Source organism: Nyctereutes procyonoides, unplaced genomic scaffold, assembly GCF_905146905.1.
Source record: "Nyctereutes procyonoides isolate TBG_1078 unplaced genomic scaffold, NYPRO_anot_genome, whole genome shotgun sequence".
NCBI lineage: Eukaryota > Metazoa > Chordata > Mammalia > Carnivora > Canidae > Nyctereutes > Nyctereutes procyonoides.
Window position 1 is genome coordinate 46989343 of NW_026575135.1, and position 27624 is coordinate 47016966.

Sequence of the window (27624 nt, forward strand, 5' to 3'; positions counted from 1 at the left end):
TTTCTTGTCCATTGGCTTCAAGTTACTGGGAGTAGGAGAGAGGGAAGAGGAGAGTCTTCTTGGAGAGCTGGCACTATGTTGGATGCATTGCTTTTGATGCCATGGGTCTGATGCTGGGTAGCCAGGACTGAGGTAGAGGTGATCAAAACCTTCAATTTCCAGAAGAATCCACTTCTCTTCTTGAGATGCTCAATTATTTAAATAGTAATAGAAATTAACAGGGAATTAACTTTTAAATTACCTGGTGAACTCTCAGGAACTGCTAGACGTATTTTACTGTTTTAGGGACCTACTTAGTAATCTTTGAGAGGTTATCAAGAGGTATAATAATGTGCTTATACTAGCTTACCATTATCTGTAAGGCATTCTTCCACTCTTCCCTTGGCTTATGTGAGTGAGGCTCCGGACACTGGAAGTTATGGCATCACTGAGTTTCCCACCAAGTATTTAGTTAGCAGGAATGGGGCATGGTCTCAGATGGTGACTGCATTGAGGCTCCATTATTTTTTTTTTTAAAGATTTATTTGAGACAGAGAGGATGGGGAGGGGCAGAGGGAGAAAATCTTCAAGCAGACTCTCTGCTGAGCATAGAGCTCAACATGAAGCTGAACCTCACTACCCATGAGATCACAACCTGAGCAGAAACAGAGAGTTGGGTGTTTAACTGACTGAGCCACCCAGGTGCCCCAGGCCCAGTAGTTTTGATAGAATGGCACTCATTCTTTTTTCTAACACTGGAGTTCATGAGCAAGAATTATACTTTCATAGCACAGATACAACTGACCTCATACTCTAGCGTAATCAACACATGGCACCATCTTCTTCATGGGTAGAACCATCAAGCACATTGCCTACCATTATCAGAACACCTACAAAGTTCTGGGCCAGTGGCTACTGCTGCCTCTCTGCAGTATATGAAAGCCGTGAGAGTAGGTATGTGATATAGTTTTTGTCAAATCTGGAGCTTAGAAGTAGCCTCCAGAAGTTGCTGGTGAATTTCTCTGGAAGTGATGCTAGCAATATGCTGGGGTATGTATGATGATAATATACAAGGGCTTGATATTCTACTCCCATCCTTCCAATTGCATGTGGAGTATCATCTGTGAGAGTTAGAACTTTCAACCCTTGTCTCTACCTTCTACCCCAACTTCTACACTCATATAGGCAATGGAAGATCAAGAAAACTGAGAGCCTCAGGGAGTTTTATTACAATATCCCTCCCAACCAGTGGTTCTTAGGAGTTGAGCCAGACCTAGGAATGGGCATCTTTGAGGGTACACATATTCCATACACTAGTGGAAATTGCATCTCAAAGTGGTGAGGTTAAAGTTAAATAGACTGGAACTGGGTTACAAGATCCAAATAGGGCTAGATGAACAGAAGGATCAAATTATGAAGATAGACCACAGAATGAGAAGAATGAGAGGAAGCAATGCATAAGAAGAGTAGAAGCAAGTAGAAAAGAGGAAGTCTGGAGGAAACGGTTAATCCAGTATCCACATGTTCATGGAGGCATTTTATTTGATGTCCATGACAATTGTTGCAGGTATGCTGAGATCCAATAGAAGAGCCAAAGCAAAACAAACGTGCAGCTCCTGCCTTGCTAGTATTAACTCTTTAATTCTACATTCTTATCAACTTGCAAATCTATCCATCCCTCTCTTTTTTGCAGTTGTTTCCTAAGTCAGAGATTCTACCTCTTAAATACTCCTCAATCTATTTCCATAGAGACCAGAGTGGAAGATGGCGGAAGAGTAGGGTCCCCAAGTCACCTGTCTCCACCAACTTACCTAGATAACTTTCAAACCATCCTGAACACCTACGTATTTGGCCTGAGACTTAAAGAGAGAAGAGCTGGAACACTACAGAGGGAAGAGTTTGTACTTCTAACAAGGTAGGAAGACGGAAAAAATAAAAATAAGAAAGAATCCAGTGGGGGAGGGGCCCCGCGAGGAGCCGGGCTAAGGCTGGGGGGCGGGAGCCCCCAGGACGGAAAGCCCAGTCCTGGAGAATCAGGAACTTTACCAATCTTCCCGGACGGAAAGGGGCTCGCAGAACTCGGGCAGGATCTCAGGGTGGGCAGTGGAGCCTCCAGCCTCCCGGGGTCACTGACAGAGGACGTGCGCCCGGGGGAGGGCGCCCCACACCCCGCGGGCCGAGCGCGGTGAAGGGCTGGAGCGCCCGGCGGGGCCTCGGGGAGCAGCCGGTCGGTCAGGCGGGGGCTCCGGGCGGAGGGGCTGCGCCCTGCTGCCTTCGGGAGCCGCGGCCCCGGGAGCGACCCCGGCAGCGCAGGCCCCGGAGCCCAGGATCCTGCGCTCCCCCCGGGACAGGGGGGCGGGGAGGGCCCAGGACAGCGGGGACGCTCCTGCCACCGCCGCCGGGCACCCCCGGAGCATCCAGGCCAGTGCGGACGGGGAGCTGCGGTCCGTACTGCGGGAGCTGACGCCAGGGCTGGGGACCGGGCCGCCGCCAGTGGGGTTGTCCCTCCTGGTGTCCCCCTGCGCCTGGGAGGGGCGGGGCCGCCAGGGGACAGGGGCCTCACGGGGTCAACAGCTCCACTGAGCCGTGCACCTGGCAGGGGTGGGGCAGCTCCCCCAGGTGCACACACCTGAGAACCGGCACAGCAGGCCCCTCCCCCAGAAGACCAGCTGGAAGGACGCGGGAAGAGCAAGTTCTCGACCCAGCAGCGCTGGAAAGCTCCAGGGGAGGTTGAGGGATTTATAGTATATAGAACCAGAGGGTACCCCTCTTCTTTGTTTGTTTGTTTGTTTTGTTTTTCGTTCTTTGTTTTTTCTTTCCCTTTTTTCCTCTTTTCCTTCCTTTTACCAGTACAACTTGTTTTTAGCCACTCTGCACTGAGCAAAATGACTAGAAAGAAGAACTCACCACAAAAGAAAGAATCAGAAACAGTCCTCTCTCCCACAGAGTTACAGAATTTGGATTACAATTCGATGTCAGAAAGTCAATTCAGAAGCACAATTATAAAGCTACTGGTGGCTCTGGAAAAAAGCATAAAGGATTCAAGAGACTTCATGACTGCAGAATTTAGATCTAATCAGGCCGAAAGTAAAAATCAATTCAATGAGATGCAATCCAAACTGGAGGTCCTAACGACGAGGGTTAACGAGGTAGAAGAAGGAGTGAGTGACCTAGAAGACAAGTTGATGTCAAGGAAGGAAGCTGAGGAAAAAGGAGAAAAACAATTAAAAGATCATGAAGAATGGTTAAGGGAAATAAACGACAGCCTCAGAAGGAAAAATCTATGTTTAATTAGGGCTTGGGAAGGCACCGAAAAGGACAGAGGACCAGAAAGTGTATTTGAACAAATCATAGTTGAGAACTCCTCTAACTTGGGGAGAGAAACAGGCATTCAGATCAAGGAGATAGAGATTCTGCCCCCCCCAAAAAAATCAGTAAAAACCATTCAACACCTCAACATTTAATAGTGAAACTTGCAAATTCCAAAGATAGAGACCAGAGTGATCTAAAACACATTTGATTTGAGTACCTTTAATACCTTTCTATATCCTACAGAATACTTTCTGAGAGCATATTAGACTCTTCTCTTGCCCATGCTATTTCTCTACCCTCATCTCTCTCTAGACCCAATGACTTACTGGTATTTCCTGAAGCATGCCATTCTATTACATTCCTACATGACTTAGTTTCTCTGGATATTGCCTGGAGTATTCTACTCTTGTCTGGTAAATTCCAGCTAGTATCCTCTGACTTTCTGCCTCTCTGAATTCCTTTCTGACCTATCAAGGCAGAGTTGAAACTACTTTCTTCATAGACTTTCTCTATTGTAGCGCCCAATGCAGAGTCATAGTGATTTGAAAATTTGTTTCTAGAGAGCATAGACTATGTCTAATTTCTGTGCCTTCAGAGCCTGACATATGGTAGTCTTAAATTATCTTTGAATAGGGAAGCAAAATGCTTTGTTTAAAAGTAGGGGGAGGGGGATCCCTGGGTGGCGCAGCACTTTGGCACCTGCCTTTGGCCCAGGGTGTGATCCTGGAGACCCGGGATCGAATCCCACATCGGGCTCCCGGTGCATGGAGCCTGCTTCTCCCTCTGCCTATGTCTCTGCCTCTCTCTCTCTCTCTGTGACCATCATAAATAAATTTAAAAAAATTAAAAAAAAATAAAAGTAGGAGGAGGGCAGCCTGGGTGGCTCAGCGGCTTAGTGCTGCCATCAGCCCAGGGCATGAACCTGGAGACTCCGGATCGAGGCCACATAAGGCTCCCTGCATGGAACCTGCTTCTCCCTCTGCCTGTGTCTGCCTCTCTCTCAATCTGTCTCTCTCATGAATAAATAAATAAAATCTTAAAAAAAAGAAGTTGAAGAAACTTGTCAACATGTTGTTGATAACCTCTTTGATCCAAGATTTGATGTCTGAAGTAGGTGATATTAATTCCTTCATTAATTCAAGTGTTTTTTGAACATCTACCCTAAGCCAGGCATGGGAATACAATGATGAATAAAAAGAGATATGTTCTTTACTTCTCTTAGGGAGTTGAATATTTATTGGGGGAAACTGTTCATTTGCTTGAATTATTAAATAAAATAGAACATATTTTGGGTTTGGTCCATGATGTCAGTCTGAGATTTTCCCTAACACAAAGTTTTCTGCAGTATAAGGTCAAAGCCTTTGCCTGTTGGGCTACTTTAACTTTATGTATGCCACAAGTCTGTCTTTCGTTCTTCAGCACAGAAAAACCATTTTGGCTTATGGACACTACAAACTAAGAAACCACCATGTAGAACAGGTGAACATCTTGTTTTAATCGAAGCAAAGTTTGTGTTTGGATATCCATGGAGGGTTGAGATACACGAAAGTGCCTTTACAGTTTACCTAATGCATTTGCTGTGTTTTTGGTTTTGCTTATAGGAAAATCAAAGGAATAGGGAAGCATTCAAGAATCAACAAAACAGGATCACCTTCTTAGATTGGAGGGACTACCTTTAGGTAGTGACGTGTTATAATATATATATGCCCAAGCAAATAGAAGTTTTATCCAGAAGGATAGTGTAGTGATACATTTCACTTACCAACTTTAGTGTAAAACAACAGGGTACAAGATGTTGGGTTCTCTATCCCAACAGCAGCAAATGCCTATGTACAAATGGGAATTACTTTTCTCAAAACTGAACTCTGTCCATTTCCTCAATTAACTTTACAAGGGTGGTTTAGTTGCTTGTTTTTGATGGGCAGGGTAGCAATTGTGATGAGAAAAGGGGGTTCTTGCACTGGTTAGGTGGCCAGGCAAGGTTACCAAGGGGCTCATTCTGGCTCCAGAAAGGGCAGCAAATCATGCCCACTGCCTGCAACCAGATCATCTCCACTCCTCAGAACTTGATCAAGTCTACTTCATTGGATTGGGTCATTCCCACTCCGGGAAAGTGGGAGTGGGTCATCCCTACTGCCTGAAGCCAGGAGATCGTCCCCACTCCCAGCTGAAGAAGGCAGGCAGTCACTGCCGAGCTCTCTTCCACCAGCAACTCTGGATTTGATCGCTCCCATCAGACCTTCAAAGGATCTGAATGTGGCTGACTTCTTCATGTCCCCAAGCTTCCTGCAAACGGCAGAGCCCATGGTGGACAGGGCAGCTGGCGTCTTTTGTTTCATGTAAACATCGGACACTTGAACGTTGTGCCAGCTCTTGGACGGATTCTGCCTTAGTGGCACCAAGGCTACGAGGTCCAGCTTCCTTTGGAGCTCTGTGCAACGCCTTTCTTTGGCTGCCAGAGTGTGGCGTAGGGTTACAATTTCCTCCTCCAATTTAGTGAGCTCGGATTTGAGCTCCTTTCGTGCAGCCCCTGGGAGATCCTCTGCTTCCGCAGTCTGGCAGGATTCAGGGGCGCTCGCTGAAGTCTCTGTCGTGGTGCCCGGCATAGACTGGGAAAGATCTTCATGAAGAGAGTCCAGGTCCAGTTCCTGGTACAGAAAGTTGAACTGGTGGCCAGCGTAGAGAGAATCTCGGCCAGCAGAGTGGAAATCCAAACCTGTGGGGTCCGACTCCCGGCTGGTGTAAAAGGACTCGGGGAGGGATGAATCCATATGGTAGTGGGTGGGCGGGTCTCCTCGGTGGGCCTCAAGTCACTGACATGCAGGGGAGATGCGTCGGCTCAGTGCATCCACTTCTGGGTGGAGGGAGGGAGTGGGCGGGCAGGGGCAGGGCAGGCCCTGGGAGCTCAGGGCGCTAGGCGGGGTTTCCGGGTTGAAGGAACCCTGGACTCCCCCGAAATGACTGCACGCTCCTGGTGGTGTTTCCACGTCACAATGAACATGTGAGGTGGTCAGTGCGCAGATTATTATCAGAGAAGAGAGGTATTTTTCCTTTTGCCACAGTCCAGGATAGATCTCCACCTTCGAACAAAGTCTGGCTTCCTTTACAGACCTCTTTGCACCACCCCAGACTTGGCCAAACTCTTGAAAATCAGTTGAACCCTTTGTACGAACAGAAATTTATTTAAAAAGCCCAATACAGAAAACAAATGAAAACTGCCCAGTAGTCGGGGCACAGAGTTTAGAACTCCTAAATTCCTTTTTCCCTTCCCTGGCTACCAAAGAGCCTGAGAAACTCCTAGGACTTCTCATAAAGTGGATTTGAAGGCTCCTCATAATCTTGAGTCTAGGTGATGATGAACATGCATGCTCCTGTGGCGTGAAGTATCAACGGTGCCAGAGGCTTCGGATAATGAAACTCAGAAAAGGAGTCTGACCAGTCATAGTTGCCTGTTATTTTTAGGAGGAGAGAGAAGGAGAACAAGTACATCTCTAATTGTTGTGGCAATTTTAAGCTTAATAAAAGCAAAGACTACTATACTCAGAATTTAGGAGAAGAGAAATAAGACATATGCACATGGACAGTGTGTGGGTTTTTAATATTGCAGTTGCTTTTTTTTTCTTCCCAATCAGCCACTTATTTCTGAAAGCATGTCTGCCCACACACATGGCTATCAGATGTGGGAAATAGTCTGCAAAGTAAAGTCATAGTTGGATAGTGTCTGTCTGGATATAAAACTACCATATCCCTTATTTCCAGTCAGAGCTTATAATTCATACAGTGGAAAAATCAGGACTTTAATCCAGTGAGGGCAGGTGATCACCTATCACTTAGTCCATTGCTAGGCTGCCCATTCCCAGGGAATAGCCTTGAGCAAGCTTTAGGTTCTAGTGATTTTATTGGAGATTCTGGTAGTTACTGCAAGCATGATCTTATGGTACATGATGTGATCCTTAGCAAATTCCAGCATTTGCCATACACATGCCCTATGTAGCTACAGTGAAGCATCTAGCTGGGCATCCAAACTAACTTAAGCCTTTTGGGTTTATATTAAATAACTCTTTCACATAACTTAGTAGTGTTAATTACATCTTGCTCTGAAGTGTGTACTTCTTTAGATTAAAAAAAAATGAGGATTGTTCTTGTTGAAAGCACGGAAGTTTGGCTATGGGTATAAAGGCCTGAAAAGGGCAGCAAGGACTGCCTAAAAAGTGTTTTGTTTGGGGCACCTGGGTGGCTCAATGGTTGAGTGTCTGCCTTTGACTCAGGTTGTGATCCGGGGGTCCTGGGATGGAGTCCTGCATTAGGCTCCTGTCAGGCAGCCTGCTTCTCCCTCGCCAATTTCTCTGCTTCTCCGCCTGTGTCCCTCATGAATAAAAAAATAAAATCTTTAAAAAAATGTTTTATTCCACAGAGTGAACTTTTCCTCCATTGCCTGCAGAAACACTAGTGGTTTCAGGAATGCTCTCTTTGAACTGGAACTCTTTCAAAACTGAGGATGAAAGTTAAAGAACACCCTGAATTAAGCTAAATAACATGAAACACACATTGTCCATTCAAAGTTAAGATTCCAAATGACCAGATTTGAGAGTGGGAAGTATCAGTGAGGGTGACAGAACATGAGAGACACCTAACTCTGGGAAATGAACAAGGGGTGGTGGAAAGAGACGTGGGCAGAGGGTTGGGGTGACTGGGTGATGGGCACTGAGGGGGGGCACTTAATGGGATGACCACTGGGTGTTATGCTTTATGTTGGCAAATTGAACTCCAATAAAAAATATACAAAAAAAAACCCACAAAAAACCCCCAAATGACCAGATTTGAATTTGCGTTTGATTATCCTTCTTTAACTATTTCAGCTACCAGCTTCACTGCCTGTTCTTTTTCTATGCTTCCATGCCCTTCAGTTCAAAGAATGAAATCTCTTGTTAAACTTTGATTCTTGTAAGTAGTGTAATGATCCAAAACAAAACATGGCCTCTGGAAGGGGGCCTCCTAGCTAGCTAGCATTGTTCTGACATCATGAATAGACCTACCTGTGCAAATAAGTAACACAATAGACAATCCATTTTATTAGGCTTATGTATAACCATATACAAAACATTTATTTTTTGAAAACATAGATCTGTCTAATGAAATTTCAATTAATTTACAGTGATTCTAACCAATTGTTTGAATAAACTATCCTATTAAGTTGTAAAATATTGAACTATTGCCCCGTGGTTTTAGAATCTTACATCTCTAGTTTAGACAGTGAAATAATATTTTATTTTATTTTATTTTATTTTATTTTATTTTATTTTATTTTATTTTATTTTATTTATTTTATTTTATTTTATTTTATTTTATTTATTTTATTTTATTTTATTATTGGAGCTCAATTTGCCAACATATAGCATAACACCCAGTGCTCATCCTATCAAATGCTCCCCTCAGTGCCTGTCACCCAGTCACCCCCACCCCCCGCCCACCTCCCTTTCCACCACCCCTGTTCCTTTCCCAGAGTTAGGAGTCTCTCATGTTCAGACAGTGAAATAATTTATATCACATAGAAAGGTTCACAAAGTTGTTAATCTGAAGCTGAAAGCTTATTGATGCTATTTAGGTACTAAAAACAGCCAAAATATTTGTTTCAGTAACCTATGAAGAAAGCGTTTGAGAATTATTTTCAATCCTATAACAGTTTACTATCTTTTATTTCCAAGGAAAACATTATTGACCGGTTTTTATTTTATTTTTCGTTTTTTATTTTTTATAGTTTTTTTTAAAATAATAAATTTATTTTTTATTGGTGTTCAATTTGCCAACTGCAGAATAACACCCAGTGCTCACCCCATCAAGTGCCCCTCTCAGTGCCTGTCACCCATTCACCCCCACACCCCTGCCCTCCTCCCCTTCCACCACCCCTAGTTCATTTCCCAGAGTTAGGAGTCTTCATGTTCTGTCTCCCTTTCTGATATTTCCCACACATTTCTTCTCCCTTCCCTTTTATTCCCTTTCACTATTATTTATATTCCCCAAATGAATGAGACCATATAATGTTTGTCCTTCTCCGATTGACTTACTTCACTCAGCATAATACCCTCCAGTTCCATCCACGTTGAAGCAAATGGTGGGTATTTGTCATTTCTAATGGCTGAGTAATATTTCATTGTATACACAGACCACATCTTCTTTATCCATTCATCTTTCGATGGACACCAAGGCTCCTTCCACAGTTTGGCTATTGTAGACATTGCTGCTATAAACATCGGGGTGCAGGTGTCCCGGCGTTTCATTTCATCTGTATCTTTGGGGTAAATCCCCAGCAGTGCAATTGCTGGGTCGTAGGGCAGGTCTATGTGAACTGGTGCAGCCACTCTGGAAAACTGTGTGGAGGTTCCTCAAATAGTTAAAAATAGACCTGCCCTATTGACCGGTTTTTAGTAAAGAATAAATGTTAATTATTTCTCTAGTAAGAGTGATGAATTTATTTATCAGTCCTTCTTAAACATAAAGGTAAATGGTACAACAAAAATGATGTTTTTTTCACCCTACTACTGTTTAGTAGTTTGTATGTTATGATTTATAAATAAATTATTGAAACCTGAATGTAAAAGCAAAGCCATAGCCTTCACCAGGTCTGGATTGTTTGGGATAAAAGAAGTGAGATTGTACTAACTGATACTTGAGTCTAGAAATGACTAGAGACTTGTACCAATGCCAGCAGTTTTAATCGTTGGAATTCTTTTGTTATAAAGGATCAATATAGAGCTTCCTGATTACACCAACTTGTTTTTTTTTTATAAATTAATTTTTATTGGTGTTCAATTTACCAACATACAGAATAACACCCAGTGCTCATCCCGTCAAGTGTCCCCCTCCGTGCCCGTCACCCATTCACCCCCACCCCCCACCCTCCTCCCCTTCCACCACCCCTAGTTCATTTCCCAGAGTTAGAAGTCTTTATGATCTGTGTCCCTTTCTGATATCTCCCACACATTTCTTCTCCCTTCCCTTATATTCCCACTTGTAAAATAATCCACATTGGTGGTTAAGATTGCTTCTGAAGAACTGACAATTCACTCTGCTGGCCAATCAATTGCGCTGTTAGATTTAACCATAGTGAGTTCTCTAGGGCTTGTTTCTGATACTGCAGAACTTCTACCATGAACATTTTGTTAATTTTAGTTGAATACCAGGAATAATGTTTAAATATTTAATTAAGCCTGAAAATAAGGCATGTAGTTGAAACCCTAAGCCAGTCAGAATGTATCAAGACTAGGAAGAGAAAATTGGTAGTTGGACCTTTCTTGTGAAAAGCCAGAATAGTATGTTTGATTTCAGTTTGGAAGTTATTTTCACTACTATCTCTTATCATTACCCAGTTCCATCAATAATATATGCAGTGTGTCACCACCCCCCAACAGAGATTTTCTCCATATGACCTGGAATATTTTCTGCAGTTTACAGCTGCAAGCATTATTACTACCAATACTTATATTTCAGTTGTTGAGTTTGTCTTCATTTTGGATGACATTTCCTTTCAGCAGCCCTTCTACATGGACTAATTAGCTTTAAAAATACTAGCTATATTATAGAATAGGATTTTCCTTTCTGAAGCCCAAACATACAGTCAGGATATTAAGTTGGAGTTACTGTTATTCACTCTCTTTGATGGTGTATAGAGTTGTGGCAGGAATCCCCACAGGAATGAAATTAAAATTTAGAATCTGTTCTCCTTCCCACAGCTGCCTATTTTCATGAGATGATATGTATAGGGTGAATGGGCTTGTTAGCAATTTTGTCATACAGATCCCAGAAGAAGAGAAATGACAGGGAGATGGAGAGGTGGAGATAAGAAAAGGAAAATGATCAAAAGATGTAGAACTTTCCATAGATTAAAAACAAAAATTCTTCTGGTTGGAAACATAAAGATATTAGGTGTATATATAAAGGCCTACAGAATGTAGCAGGTGCTCCTTAAACACTGTATTTTGTTCTAGAGAATAAACTTTTCCTTTGATGCTTGCAGAAATGCTAGTGTTTCAGGAATTCTCAGACTTTGAACCAGAACCTGCCCTCTTGGTTTAGGATGAAGGGCAAAGAAGGCTAGGAACTAAGCTTAATAAAAGGCAGAATGGGCAAACTTTAGAGGGAATTTCACAGTGTAGGATGTTCTCATTTCCCTTTTTTCATTTGGATGAGGAAAGTGTGGGGCTACTGATTCTCCCTTCCTAGAAGTTTGACTTTTGTTTTCTTTTTACATGTTGGAAAATAGCATGGTGGAAGATAAATACTGGGGCAACAGTGGGGAGTCGTCTAGGAAAGAAAGTGGGCAAAGCTGGTATGTGAGCCAGAGAAGATTTGGTCAGTTATGGGCTGGTAGATATAGATTGTTTGTGTTTTGTGAAGGGACTGAGGGCTTGGCGTGTTGTTGTAGTTACAATCTAGAAGTTCAGAGGATGCCTTAAAAGAGAGCAGGAGACTGTAAAAAGACAAGATTGGGACTTGCTTCTCACAATCACCCTCCTCCCCAACCAACACACTTTCTGGATTACATGCAATTCCAACATGTGTAGAGTGCTGCTAGAATACCTGCAGTAGGACCAGACTACTTGATCCTTAACCAAGCAGGAAAATTTATCTGAATAATATTTAGATTTTGTATACCAGGAGATACATCTTTCCTCGTGACTCGGCACAGAGTGGACATCTACAGAGAGGACAGAGTAGAAGTACATGGAAAGGCTAGCCCTGAACATAGAGGACCCCCAGAACTGACTGGGAAGACTTGTGGTTGGGGTGCTGAAGTCCTGAAGCTTGGCACTGACAGTTTTGAACCAGCAAAATGTGGGTGCTGGGGTGGGGGCGTCAATGCAGCTTGACTGATATAACTGCAGATTACAAAGGCCTGGGAATAATCAGGTTATTAATAGAAAACTCATGATTTTTTAAGGTTAGGGTCATTGTGGTGGATTTGCTGTAATACGAAAAACCTAAAGACTGTACTCTATTCCCTGGTTGCTTAGCTATTCTGGTCTTAAAATTGTCACCCCTGCTATGGCAACAGCATAATTACTTTATTTTCTTGATTCTGAGATACAATCAATTGTACATATCCATTTTAATAAGAGGTTTCTAGGGGGAAAACCTACTCTATTAAAGCATACATTGATTTTAAGATGCAATCCTAATTTTAGAAACATTAAAATATCACAAAATGTGCATTTTAGAATTAAAGGAATACAGTAGTAATGCAAAAAGCTACAAACACTAATGGCTCTGCTTGAGTCTTCTACTGGAATTCAGAATGGGCTTTCTTTTATTTGGGGAGAGAGTAGTCTTTTCTGTCTAGAATATCTTTGTTATTAAAAGTTTTTTAAATTCCAGGGGCCCCTGGGTGACACAGTTGATTGGTTGTCCCACTCTTGGTTTCAGCTCAGGTCTTGATCTTAAGGTCCTGAAATCAAGCCTTGAATTGGGCTCCAAGCTCAGCAAGGAGTCTGCTAAAGTTTCTCTCTCCCCCTCCCCCTCCCTGTGAGCTCTTTCTTTCTTTCTTTCTCTCTCTCTCTCTCAAATAAATAGATCTTTTAAAGTTCCAGTATAGTTAAACATATAGTGTCATATTAGTTTCAGGTGTACAATATAGTGATTCAACAATTCCATATATCACCCAGTGCTCATCATGACAAATGCACTCTTTAATCCCCATCACATATTTAACCCTTTCCTCTCCTCCATTGCCTGTCTGGTAACCATCAGTTTGTTCTCTATAGTTGGGAGTCTGTTTGAGTCTGTTACTTGTTTTGAGTGTGTGTGTGTGTGTGTGTGTGTGTGTCTTTTCCTTTGCTCATTTGTTTTGTTTCTTAAATTCAACATATGAATGAAATCATATGGCATTTGTCTTTCTCCTTCTGGTTTATTTCATTATACTCTCTAGCTCCATCCATTGTTGTTGCAAATGGAAGGATTTCAATCTTTTTTACATGGCTGAATAAGAATGGATTTTGGTTTTTACTGGTTCCTCTCTCCTTTCTGAAAGAAAGAACAGAAGGAAATAGCATTTTTTTACATATCTGCTGTAATAAATGGAAGGAAAACTTCCAAACTTTTATACTATCCAGTATCCAGTTTGGACTAGTATAGTCCAAACTTTAATACTCATGAAGATACTAGCCAGTAGGATCTAACAGTACATTAAAAGGATTGTTCATCATGACCAAATGGAATTTATTCCTGGGATACAAGGGTGGTTCAACATTTGCAAATTAATCACCATGATAGAACACATTAATAAAAGACAAGAATCATATGATCCTCTTAATTGATACAGAAAAATCATTTGACAAAATACAGCATCCCTTTATACATCCCTTCTTGATTAAAACTCTTCAATGTAGGGATAGAGGGAAAATACCTCAATATTATAAAAGCCATATACAAAAATCCCAGAGCGAATATTATTCTCAATGGGGAAAATTGAGAACTTCTCCCCTAAGGTCAGGAACATGACAAGGATGTCCACTCTCACCACTGTTGTTCAACATAGTACTAGAAGTCCTAGCCTTAGCAATCAGACAACAAAAAAGAAATAAAAGACTTTCCATTGGCAAAGAAGAAATTAAACTGTCACTCTCACTCTCACCATATACATAATACTGTATATGGAAAATCCAAAAGACTCCACCCACAAAATTGCTATAACTCATATGGCAATTCAGGATTGTGGCAGGATACAAAATCAATGCATAGAAATCAGGTGCATTTTTATATACTAACAATGAGACTTAAAAAAAGAGAAATTAAGAAATTAAGAAATTGACCCTGTATACAATTGCACCAAAAACCAGAAGATACCTAGGTAATAAACCTAACCGATGAGGTAAAGGACCTGTACTCTAAAAACTATAGAACACTTATGAAAGAAATTGAGGAAGCACAAAGAGATGGGGAAACATTTCATGCTCATGCATTGGAAGAATACATATTTTTTCATTAATGTGGTGTATCATGTTGATTGACTTGTGAATATTGAACTACCCTTGTGGTCTAGGAATAAATCCCACTTGATTATAGTGAATGACTCTTTTTTTGTTGTTCTTGTTAATGACTCTTTTAGTGTACTCTTGGATTTGATTTGCTAGTATGTTGTTGAGAATTTTTGGATCCATATTCATCAGGGATATTGGTCTATAATTCTCCTTTTTGGTGGGATCTTGTCTGGTTTTGGAATCAAGGTAATGCTGCCCTTGTAAAACGAATCTGGAAGTTTTCCTTCCATTTTTATTTGTTTGGAAGAGTTTGACAAAAATAAGTTATTAATTTTTCTTTAAATCTCTGGTAAAAATTGCCCTGGAAAGTCATCTGGCCCTGGACTTTTGTTTGTTGGGAGATTTTGATTACTGATTCAATTTCTTTGCTGGTTATGGATCTGCTCAAGTTCTCTATTTCTTCCTGTATCAGTTTTGGTAGTTTGTATGTTTCTAGGATTTTATCCATTTCTTCCAGGTTGGCCAGTTGGTTGGCATGTAATTTTTCCACAATATTCTCTTATGATTGTTTATATTTCTGTGGGGTGTTTGTTGTGACCTCTCCTCTGTCACTCATGACTTTATTTATGCAGGCCATTCATCTCTTGTGATAGTCTTTGTATTTATTTATTTATTTATTTATTTATTTATTTATTTATAATATTTTTTATTGGAGTTTGATTTGCCAACATATAGTATAAAACCCAGTGCTCATCCTGTCAAGTGGCCTCCTCAGTGCCCATCACCCAGTCACCCCATTATCCCGCTCACCTCTCCTTCCACAACCCTTTGTTCATTTCCCAGAGTTATGAGTCTCTCATATTCTGTCTCCCTCACTGATATTTTCATTCATTTTCTCTCCTTTCCCCTTTATTCCCTTTCACTATTTCTTAGATTCTCTGAATGAGTGAAACCATATAATGATTGTCCTTTTCCGATTCACTTCACTCAGCACAATACCCTCCAGTTTCATCCATGTCGAGGCAAACGGTGGGTATTCATCCTTTCTAATGGTGAGTAATATTCCATTGCATATATAGACCAACTCTTTTTTATCCATTCACCTTTCGATGGACACCAAGGCTCCTTCCACAGTTTAGCTATTGTGGACATTGCTGCTATAAACATTGGGGTGCAGGTTTCTCGGCTTTTCACTGTATCTGTTATCTGTATCTTTGGGGTAAATCCTCAGCAGTGCAATTGCTGGGTCGTAGGGCAGTTCCATTTTTAACTCTTTGAGGAACCTCCACACAGTTTTCCAGAGCGGCTGCACCAGTTCACATTCCCACCAACAGTGCAAGAGGGTTCCTCTATCCACATCCTCTCCAACATTTGTTGTTTCCTGCCTTGTTAATTTTCCCCATTCTTACTGGTGTGAGGTGGTATCTCACTGTGGTTTTGATTTGTATTTCCCTGATGGCAAGTGATGCAGAGCATTTTCTCATGTGCATGTTGGCCATGTCTATGTCTTCCTCTGTGAGATTTCTGTTTATGTCTTTTGCCCATTTCATGATTGGATTGTTTGTTTCTTTGCTGTTGAGTTTAATAAGTTCTTTATAGATCTTGGATACTAGCCCTTTATCTGATACGTCATTTGCAAATATCTTCTCTCATTTTGTAGATTGTCTTTTAGTTTTACTGACTGTTTCTTTTGCTGTGCAGAAGCTTTTTATTTTGGTTCAGTCCCAATAATTCGTTTTTGCTTTGTTTTCCTTGGCTTCATAGATGTATCTTGCAAGAAGTTGCTGTGGCCAAGTTCAAAAAGGGTGTTGCCTGTGTTCTCCTCTAGGATTTTGATGGATTTATGTCTTACATTTAGGTCTTTCATCCATTTTGAGTTTATGTTTGTGTATGGTGTAAGAGAATGGTCTAGTTTCATTCTTCTGCACGTGGCTGTCCAATTTTTCCAACACCATTTTTTGAAGAGACTTTTATCATGTGGATAGTCTTTTCTGCTTTGTTGAATATTAGTTGACCATAGAGTTGAAGGCCCATATCTGGGTTCTCTCTTCTGTTCCATTGATCTATGTATCTGTAATGTGCGAGCACACAGTCTTGATGATCACAGCTTTGTGATCTGGCATTGTGATGCCCCCAGCTCTGATTTTCTTTTTTTAATATTCCCCTGGCTATTCAGGGTCTTTTCTGACTCCACACAAATCTTAAGATGATTTGTTCCAACTCTCTGAAGAAAGTCCATGGTATTTTGATAGGGATTGCGTTATATGTGTAAATTGCCCTGGGTAGCATTGACATTTTCACAATATTAATTCTTCTAATCCATGAACATAGAATATTTTTCATCTCTTTGTGTCTTCCTCAATATCTTTCAGAAGTGTCCTGTAGTCTTGAGGGCAAAGATCCTTTACCTCTTTGGTTAGGTTTATTCCTAGGTATCTTATGCTGCTTTTAGGTGCAATTGTAAATGGGATTGATTCCTGAATTTCTCTTTCTTCAGTTTCATTGTTAGTACATACAAATGCCACTGATTTCTGGGGCATTGTTTCCTGCCCCACTGCCGAATTGCTGTATGAGTTCTAGCAATCTTGGGGTGGAGTCTTTTGGGTTTTCTACGTGCAGTATCATGTCATCTGCGAAGAGGGAGAGTTTGACTTCTTCTTTGCCAATCTGAATGCCTTTTTTTTTTTTTTAGAGCATGTGCCAAGTTTATTTATTTTTATTTTTTTTATTGGAGTTCAATTTGCCAACATATAGCATAACACCCAGGGCTCATCCCATCAAGTGCCTCCCTCAGTGCCCGTCACCCAGTCATCCCCACCCCCTGCCCACCTCCCTTTCCACCACCCCTTGTTTGTTTCCCAGAGTTAGGAGTCTCTCATGTTCTGTCTCCCTTTCTGATATTTACCACTCACTTTTTCTCCTTTCCCCTTTATTTCCTTTCACTATTTATTATATTCTCCAAATGAATGAGACCATATAATGTTTGTCCTTCTCCGATTGACTTACTTCACTCAGCATAATACCCTCCAGTTCCATTCACGTCGAAGCAAATGGTGGGTATTTGTCGTTTCTAATGGCTGAGTAATATTCCATTGTATACATAGACCACATCTCTTTATCCATTCATCTTTCGATGGACACTGAGACTCCTTCCACAGTTTGGCTATTGTGGACATTGCTGCTATAAACATCGGGGAGCAGGTGTCCTGGAGTTTCATTTCATCTGTATCTTTGGGGTAAATACTGAGCAGTGCAATTGCTGGGTCGTAGGGAAGATCTATTTTTAACTCTTTGAGGAACCTCCCCACAGTTTTCCAGAGTGGCTGTACCAGTTCACATTCCCACCAACAGTGCAAGAGAGTTCCCCTTTCTCCACATCTTCTCCAACATTTTTTGTTTCCTGCCTTGTTAATTTTCCCCATCCTCACTGGTGTGGGGTGGTATCTCATTGTGGTTTTATTTTTTGTTTTTTTAATTTATTTTTTAAATAAATTTATTTTTTATTGGTGTTCAATTTACCAACATACAGAATAACACCCAGTGCTCATCCCGTCAAGTGCCCATCACCCAGTCACCCCACCCCCCGCCCTCCTCCCCTTCCACCACCCCTAGTTCGTTTCCCAGAGTTAGGAGTCTTTATGTTCTGTTTCCCTTTCTGATATTTCCCACACATTTCTTCTCCCTTACCTTATATTCCCTTTCACTATTATTTATATTCCCCAAATGAATGAGAACATATAATGTTTGTCCTTCTCCGATTGACTTACTTCACTCAGCATAATACCCTCCAGTTCCATCCACGTTGAAGCAAATGGTGGGTATTTGTTGTTTATAATGGCTGAGTAATATTCCATTGTATACATAAACCACATTCTTTATCCATTCATCTTTCGATGGACACCGAGGCTCCTTCCACAGTTTGGCTATTGTGGACATTGCTGCTATAAACATTGGGGTGCAGGTGTCCCAGTGTTTCATTGCATCTGTATCTTTGGGGTAAATCCCCAACAGTGCAATTGCTGGGTCATAGGGCAGGTCTATTTTTAACTCTTTGAGGAACCTCCACACAGTTTTCCAGAGTGGCTGCACCAGTTCACATTCCCACCAACAGTGTAAGAGAGTGTTCCCTTTTCTCTGCATCCTCTCCAACATTTGTTGTTTCCTGCCTTGTTAATTTTCCCCATTCTTACTGGTGTGAGGTGGTATCTCATTGTGGTTTTGATTTGTTTTCCCTGATGGCAAGTGATGCAGAACATTTTCTCATGTGCATGTTGGCCATGTCTATGTCTTCCTCTGTGAGATTTCTGTTCATGTCTTTTGCCCATTTCATGATTGGATTGTTTGTTTCATTGCTGTTGAGTTTAATAAGTTCTTTATAGATCTTGGAAACTAGCCCTTTATCTGATACGTCATTTGCACATATCCTCTCCCATTCTGTAGGTTGTCTTTTAGTTTTGTTGACTGTATCCTTTGCTGTGCAAAAGCTTCTTATCTTGATGAAGTCCCAATAGTTCATTTTTGCTTTTGTTTCTTTTGCCTTCGTGGATGTATCTTGCAAGAAGTTGCTGTGGCCAAGTTCAAAAAGGGTGTTGCCTGTGTTCTCCTCTAGGATTTTGATGGAATCTTGTCTCACATTTAGATCTTTCATCCATTTTGAGTTTATCTTTGTGTATGGTGAAAGAGAGTGGTCTAGTTTCATTCTTCTGCATGTGGATGTCCAATTTTCCCAGCACCATTTATTGAAGAGATTGTCTTTCTTCCAGTGGATCGTCTTTCCTCCTTTATCGAATATTAGTTGACCATAAAGTTCAGGGTCCATTTCTGGGTTCTCTCTTCTGTTCCATTGATCTATGTGTCTGTTTTTGTGCCAGTACCACACAGTCTTGATGACCACAGCTTTGTAGTACAACCTGAAATCTGGCATTGTGATGCCCCCAGATATGGTTTTCTTTTTTAAAATTCCCCTGGCTATTCGGGGTCTTTTCTGACTCCACACAAATCTTAAAATAATTTGTTCTAACTCTCTGAAGAAAGTCCATGGTATTTTGATAGGGATTGTCTTAAACATGTAAATTGCCCTGGGTAACATTGACATTTTCACAATATTAATTCTGCCAATCCATGAGCATGGAATATTTTTCCATCTCTTTGTGTCTTCCTCAATTTCTTTCAGAAGTGTTCTATAGTTTTTAGGGTATAGATCCTTTACCTCTTTGGTTAGGTTTATTCCTAGGTATCTTATGCTTTTGGGTGCAATTCTAAATGGGATTGACTCCTTAATTTCTCTTTCTTCAGTCTCATTGTTAGTGTATAGAAATGCCATTGATTTCTGGGCATTGATTTTGTATCCTGCCACCCTACCAAATTGCTGTATGAGTTCTAGCAATCTTCTAGCAATCTTGGGGTGGAGGCTTTTGGGTTTTCTATGTAGAGTGTCATGTCATCGGCGAAGAGGGAGAGTTTGACTTCTTCTTTGCCAATTCGAATGCCTTTAATGTCTTTTTGTTGTCTGATTGCTGAGGCTAGGACTTCCAGTACTATGTTGAATAGCAGTGGTGAGAGTGGACATCCCTGTCTTGTTCCTGATCTTAGGGGAAAGGCTCCCAGTGCTTCCCCATTGAGAATGATATTTGCTGTGGGCTTTTCCTAGATGACTTTTAAGATGTTGAGGAATGTTCCCTCTATCCCTACACTCTGAAGAGTTTTGATCAGGAATGAATGCAGTGTTTTGTCAAATGCTTTCTCTGCATCTAATGAGAGGATCATATGTTTCTTGGTTTTTCTCTTGCTGATATGATGAATCACATTGATTGTTTACGAGTGTTGAACCAGCCTTGTGTCCCGGGGATAAATCCTACTTGGTCATGGTGAATAATTTTCTTAATGTGTTGTTGGATCCTATTGGCTAGTATCTTGTTGAGAATTTTTGCATCCATGTTCATCAGGGATATTGATCTGTAATTCTCCTTTTTGGTGGGGTCTTTGTCTGGTTTTGGAATTAAGGTGATGCTGGCCTCATAGAAAGAATTTGGAAGTACTCCATCTCTTTCTATCTTTCCAATCAGCTTTAGTAGAATAGGTATGGTTTCTTCTTTAAACGTTTGATAGAATTCCCCTGGGAAGCCATCTGGCCCTGGACTTTTGTGTCTTGGGAGGTTTTTGATGACTGCTTCAATTTCCTCCCTGGTTATTGGCCTATTCAGGTTTTCTATTTCTTCCTGCTCCAGTTTTGGTAGTTTGTGGCTTTCCAGGAATGCGTCCATTTCTTCTAGATTGCCTAATTTATTGGTGTAGAGCTGTTCATAATATGTTTTTAAAATCGTTTGTATTTCCTTGGTGTTGGTAGTGATCTCTCCTTTCTCATTCATGATTTTATTAATTTGAGTCTTCTCTCTCTTCTTTTTAATAAGGCTGGCTAATGGTTTATCTATCTTATTAATTCTTTCAAAGAACCAAGTCCTGGTTCTGTTGATCTGTTCCACAGTTCTTCTGGTCTCGATTTCGTTGAGTTCTGCTCAAATCTTTATTAACTCTCTTCTTCTGCTGGGTGTAGGATCTATTTGTGTTTTTCCTCTAGCTCCTTTATGTGTAAGGTTAGCTTTTGTATTTGAGTTCTTTCCAGTTTTTGAATGGATGCTTGTATTGCGATGTATTTCCCCCTTAGGACTGCTTTTGCTGCATCCCAAAGATTTTGAACGGTTGTATCTTCATTCTTATTAGTTTCCATGAATCTTTTTAATTCTTCCTTAATTTCCTGGTTGACCCTTTCATCTTTTAGCAGGATGGTCCTTAACCTCCACGTGTTTGAGGTCCTTCCAAACTTCTGGTTGTGATTTAGTTCTAATTTCAAGGCATTATGGTCTGAGAATATGCAGGGGACGATCCCAATCTTTTGGTATCGGTTCAGACCCGATTTGTGACCCAGTATGTGGTTATTCTGGAGAAAGTTCCATGTGCACTTGAGAAGAATGTGTATTCAGTTGAGTTTGGATGTAAAGTTATATAGATATCTGTGAAATCCATCTGGTCCAGTGTATCATTTGAAGCTCTTGTTTCTTTGGAGATGTTGTGCTTAGAAGACATATTGAGTATAGAAAGAGCTAGATTGAAGTCACCAAGTATAAGTGTATTATTATCTAAGTATTTCTTCACTTTGCTTATTAATTGATTGATATATTTGGCAGCTCCCACATTCGGGGCATTTATTGAGGATTGTTAAGTCCTGTTGTTGGATAGATCCTTTAAGTATGATATAGTGTCCCTCTTCATCTCTCACTACAGTCTTCGGGGTAAATTTTAGTTTATCTGATATAAGGTGGCTACCCCTGCTTTCTTTTGAGGACCATTTGAATGGCAAATGGTTCTCCAACCTTTTATTTTCAGGCTGTAGGTGTCCTTCTGTCTAAAATGAGTCTCTTGTAGACAGCAAATAGATGGGTCCTGCTTTTTTATCCAGCCTGAAACCCTGCACCTTTTGATGGGGTCATTAAGCCCGTTCATGTTCAGAGTTACTATTGAAAGGTATGAGTTTAGTGTCATCATGATATCTATTCAGTCCCTGTTTTTGTGGATTGTTTCTTTGGACTTCCTCTTTCTTTTACAGAGTCCTCCTTAATATTTCTTGCAGAGTTGGTTTGGTGGTCACATATTCTTTCAGTTTCTGCCTATCTTGGAAGCTCTTTATCTCTCCTTCTATTCTGAAATAGAGCCTTGTTGGATAAAGTATTCTTGGCTGCAGATTCTTCTCATTTGGGACCTGAATATATCCTGCCAGTCCTTTCTGGCATGTCAGATTTCTGTGAAGAGGTCTGCTGTTAATCTAATATTTCTCCCCATGTAAGGTAGGGATCTCTTGTCTCTTGCTGCTTTAAGGATTTTCTCTTTATCTTTGGAATTTGCAAGTTTCACCATTAAATGCTGAGGTGTTGGGTTTTTATTGATTTTAGGGGGAGATCTCTCTATCTCTTGGATGTGAATGCCTGTTTCCCTCCCCAAATTAGGGAAGTTCTCAGGTATGATTTGTTCAAATACATATTCTGGTCCTCTGTCCCTTTTGGCGCCCTCTGGAACCCCAATAAAATGTAGATTTTTTCCTTCTGAGGCTGTCGTTTATTTCCCTTAACCTTTCCTCATGGTTTTTTAATTGTCTTTCCCTTTTTCTCCTCAGCTTCCTTCCTTGCCATCAACTTGTCTTCTAGGTCACTCACTCTTTCTTCTACCTCATTAACCCTTGTCGTTACGACCTCCAGTTTGGATTGCATCTCATTGAATTGATTTTTACTTTCGGCCTGATTAGATCTAAATTCTGCAGTCCTGAAGTCTCTTGAATCTTTTATGCTTTTTTTCCAGAGCCACCAGTAGCTTTATAATTGTGCTTCTGAATTGGCTTTCTGACATCGAATTGTAATCCAAATTCTGTAACTCTGTGGTGGGGAGTACTGTTTCTGATTCCTTCTTTTGTGGTGAGTTCTTCTTTCTAGTCATTTTGCTCAGTGCAGAGTGGCTAAAAATGAGTTGTACTGGAAAAAGGAAGAAAAAAAAAGAGGAAGAAAAAGGACAAACAACAAACAAGCAAAGAAAAATAAGGAGGGGGTACCCTCTGGTTCTATATACTATAAATCCCTCAACCTCCCCTGGAGCTTTCCAGCGCTGCTGGGTCGAGAACTTGCTCTTCCCCCGTCCTTCCAGCTGGTCTTCTGGGGAGGGGCCTGCTGTGCGGGTTCTCAGGTGTGTGCACCTGGGGAGATGCTCCGTCCCTGCCGGTGCCGGGCTCAGTGGGAGCTGTTGACCCCGTGAGGCCCCTGTCCCCTGGCGGCCCCGCCCCTCCCAGGCACACGGTGACACCAGGAGGGACAACCCCACTGGCGGCGGCCCGGTCCCCAGCCCTGGCGTCAGCTCCCGCAGTACCGACCGCAGCTCCCCGTCCGCACTGGCCTGGATGCTCCGGGGGCGCCCGGCGGCGGTGGCAGGAGCGTCCCCACTGTCCTGGGCCCTCCCCGCCCCCCTGTCCCGGGGGGAGCGCAGGATCCTGGGCTCCGGGGCCTGCGCTGCCGGGGTCGCTCCCGGGGCCGCGGCTCCCGAAGGCAGCAGGGCGCAGCCCCCTCCGCCCGGAGCCCCCGCCTGACCGACCGGCTGCTCCCCGAGGCCCCGCCGGGCGCTCCAGCCCTTCACCGCGCTCGGCCCGCGGGGTGTGGGGCGCCCTCCCCCGGGCGCACGTCCTCTGTCAGTGACCCCGGGAGGCTGGAGGCCCCACGGCCCCTCCTGCGGCTCTGCCCGGGCTCCCCGCTCAGCGCCTTTCCCTCCGGGAAGACTCCGGGGCGGATTTCAAGTTCCCGCTTCTCCGGGGCGGGGCCTCCCTGTGCGGAGGCTTCCACCCGGCCTCGGCCAGGCTCCTCGGGGCCTCCCCCACTGGATTCTTTCTTATTTTTATTTTTTCCGTCTTCCTACCTTGTTAGAAGTACAAACCCTTCCCTCTGTAGTGTTCCAGCTGTTCTCTCTTTAAGTCTCAGGCCAAATACGTAGGTGTTCAGGATGGTTTGAAAGTTATCTAGGTAAGTTGGTGGAGACAGGTGACTTGGGGACCCTACTCTTCCGCCATCTTCCACTCTGGTCTCTATGGAAATAGACTGAGGAGTATTTAAGAGGTAGAATCTCTGACTTAGGAAACAACTGCAAAAAAGAGAGGGATGGATAGATTTGCAAGTTGATAAGAATGTAGAATTAAAGAGTTAATACTAGCAAGGCAGGAGCTGCACGTTTGTTTTGCTTTGGCTCTTCTATTGGATCTCAGCATACCTGCAACAATTGTCATGGACATCAAATAAAATGCCTCCATGAACATGTGGATACTGGATTAACCGTTTCCTCCAGACTTCCTCTTTTCTACTTGCTTCTACTCTTCTCATTTATATAACAAATCTATAAATCTTTTTAAAAGTTTTCTACCACCTTTCTCTTTTTCTTCTGCAACCCCTATAATATAAATGTTTGTTTGCTTAATGTTACCTAAGAGATTCTTTAGCCTACCTTCATTTTTAAAAAATTCTTTTTTTTCTTTTTGTTTTGCAGGTTGGGTTCTTTCATCTATCCTGTCTTTCAGATCATTGATCTGTTCTTCTGCATCTGCTAATCTACTGTTGTATATTTCTAGTGTGTTTTTCATTCCAGTTACTGTATTCTTCAACTCTGATTGGTTTCTCTTTGTTTTCTATCTTTTTATTGAAGTTCTCACTGAGTTTACTACTCTTCTCTCTAGTCTGGTGAGTATCTTTATGATCATTGCTTTAAACTCTATCAAACATATTGCTTATCTCCATTTCATTTAGTTCTTTTTCTGAGTTTTTGTCTTATTCTTTCATCTGGAGCATATTTCTCTGTCTCCTTATTTAGCTTGATTTTGTGTTGTTTCTCTGAATTGGGTGGAATAGTTACTTCTCTTAACTTTGAAGGAATAGTCTTATGTATGCTTATCCCCTGTGTAGACTGTGTTTGGTGACTTTTATGGCTGGCTGGAGCTGTGTCTGGTGTGCAATGCATGCTATGGGTCAGTTTGTGCTGGGGCTACCCAGATGGGATAGCCAGAGCTCAGGTGTATATGGGCTGGGGGCAGTTCTGAGGCTCTCTGTGCACAAGGTGCCCTGGCAGGATAACTGAAGCTGAAGTGGGTGCAAGCTGGGGAATCCAAAGACCCGATGTACAGAGGGCACCTTGGGAGGATAGCTGAAGCTGAAGTGTGTTTAAGCTGGGTGTTCCAGGACTCTGTGTGCAGAAGGTGCCCTGGTGGAGCAGCTGAAGCTAAAGTGGGGCACAAACCAGGGGGTTCCAGAGTGCTCTGCACAAGCAGTGCCTTGGTAAGACAGCAGTAGCTAAAGTGGGTGCAGGCTGAGGTGGTCCTAAGGCTCTTTGTTTAAAGGGTTCCTAGGCAAGACAGCAAAAGCTGAAATGGGTGCAAGCTGGGGTGTCCTGATGTGGGACAGCTGGAAACACCCAGAGTGCTGTGCCCTGGGGGTGCCCTACCAAGCTATCTGAAGCCAAAGTGAGCCCTAGAGTGTTCAGGGTGTTTTATGCCTGTATTACTGGGAGGTGATGGCTGGAGCTGTAGTGAGCGCTGTCTGGGGTGTTCCAGTGCACTGTCCTGCAACTGCCTTAGTGGGATGCCTGGGGCTGGTGTGGGCCAGGGGCTCACGGTTCACTGATGCAGTTGGTGGGTTAGGGTGCATAGACCTTGCTCTTATTCATGCTATCGTGGTGGAAGGGGAGCATAAACTGTGGCACCTGCCAGCCTTTCTGACCTGGAGAGAGTTTCAGCAGTTCCTTAACTATTGGCAGGGCTCTAGGCTAGTTCCTTTACAGTCTAGTTGCTCTTTGAAACCAAGGCTTTTTTTTTTTGGCCTCAGGGCATAGGAATCTGCCACCCTGTCTCTTATACTATTCCTACCCACTACAATTTGCAGTATCAGTGGTGGAGGTTCCCGTTGCTACCATGTCTCTGTCTTTCTTACGGTTTTCTTTTGTGAGTAGAAGCTGTTCAGACAGGTCTCAGTTCTTCAGGAGGAATTGCTCTATAAATAGGTGTAGGTTTGGTGTGTCCTTAGAGGACATGAGCTCAGAATCTTCTATGTTGCTGTCTTGGACTGGAACACCTTCAGAAAAATTTTAACAATTTACCCTCTACCAGGAGAATATGAGTTTGTTTCCCTGCATTCTCATTAACACAAGGTGTTATCATTAGTCTTTGTCAGTTTAATAGAAAAAATTACATCTTACAGTTTAAATTTATATTTCTAGATTACTAGTTGAACTTAAAAATAAAAAAGATCTTCATTGAACATTTGTGGCTGTGCTATTTTGTTAAATTCTATGCTCTCATTTGTACCTAGTGCCCTTCAATCCATAGTCCTCTGTTTTACTCTCTCCAGAGAGTAAACTTTTAGTATTTTGTGATGATCTTTGCCATAGTTGCTTTACTAGATCTTAGGGAGAGCTATAAGAGTATCTATCTCCTTAACTAGATTTTTAACCCATGTTAATGTTTTTAGTCCCGTTTCACACCACTACCCACCTCTTCCTACTTCCAGAGATACCTGGTGCTGCCAATTCCCAAGTGGTTATACAATGTAATTTGCTTTTATTCTTGATTTTCTCCACTGGCAGCTTAAGATTTACTTCTCTCAGGTCTTCTGAGTAAGTTACTGTTCTCCCTTGTGCTTCCCATCTTCTTCATTTTTGTGGTCGTTATCTCATCTCCTAATCTTTTTTGTCCTTATAGACTATGCCTTAAAAGTATATAATTCACTCTGCTGTTATTTTACTCTTTATTGGGGGACATGGAGTTTTAACAGGGAAGTCTTGAGTTGAATTTATATCTTGAAGTTGAAAGTGTTTTGCTGGGCCTTGTTAGGTTGGTAAGTACCACACAAATATCTCATAGATTCAGAATGGATATAAAGGATAGCTGTTGAAACCAAAGAGCCTTGTAGATGCTCCAGATCAGTATAAGGAAGGCTCTTTTATTGATGAAAATTCTATTCATGATCTTTTAGAATATCTCTGCACTCACATTTTTAAAGGTACCAAACAGTTGGGTTGTTCATACAAGAAACTTGTGAAGTTGCTTATTTGCATGCAGTCTAATTAATCAGACAGGTACACATTTATTATATTCATAATTCAAGTTAAACCTCTCAGGAAAATTGCAAAATATTTAATAACTGATGATGCATGAGCACAGATAATCAGAATTGTCAGTGGCTGGAATAGGGTCTAGGAGGCCTTCTGCTGGGTCATTTATATGCTGGATCATGCGATGATCTGGGCCATTGGGGAGGCCTAGGAAAGGGCAGAGTGAGGGAAGGGGAATAATTTGAGGCTGAGTGAAGCTCCTATTTGTCAACCGGTATAGAAGTATTTTTATATTTTATGGTAGGTAGATCACAATGGTATATATAATTAATTATCAGCTTTGAGCCTTTCCCTTTCCTCCAACCATGGTGCCCTAATGTGAATTATTTACCCTTTTAAGGATGCTGTAGATGTTACTTTAACCTATGTTTTACCTATTTTGTCTGTCACTTCTTATTTCCTCTACTCAATATCTTTCCCAGCTTTCTGCACATGATGGATCCCATATATTAGATTCAGGCTCTCACTAGTTCTGAGCCAACCCTGAAGATGGTGGTAGTCTAATCAATAACATCAGCAATCTAGCACTTGCTCTCCAACAAGAGCCCTGGCTATCTAGGTAATCCCTGAGTTGTAGCTTTCCCTTCCATCTCTCAATATTGATTTTATTAGTAGGGTGGACTTCTGCCTCAGTTTCCTTCCCCAGTATGCTTGGTACCTGATAACTTTTGGTACATCC

At 41.9% G+C, this 27624-nt stretch overlaps 1 protein-coding gene across 1 annotated transcript; it reads right to left on the minus strand.

Moving 5' to 3' along the window:
• Nucleotides 1–5372: 5372 nt before the first annotated feature.
• Nucleotides 5373–6062, minus strand: TPD52L3 (TPD52 like 3). Its single transcript, XM_055301513.1, has one exon. It carries the CDS (start codon nt 6060–6062, stop codon nt 5373–5375), a length of 690 nt encoding a protein of 229 aa, XP_055157488.1.
• Nucleotides 6063–27624: the final 21562 nt, after the last annotated feature.

Bases quoted from the DNA above. Each gene is read 5' to 3' on its own strand.
- TPD52L3 (XM_055301513.1), bottom strand. From the start codon at position 6,062: ATGGATTCATCCCTCCCCGAGTCCTTTTACACCAGCCGGGAGTCGGAC.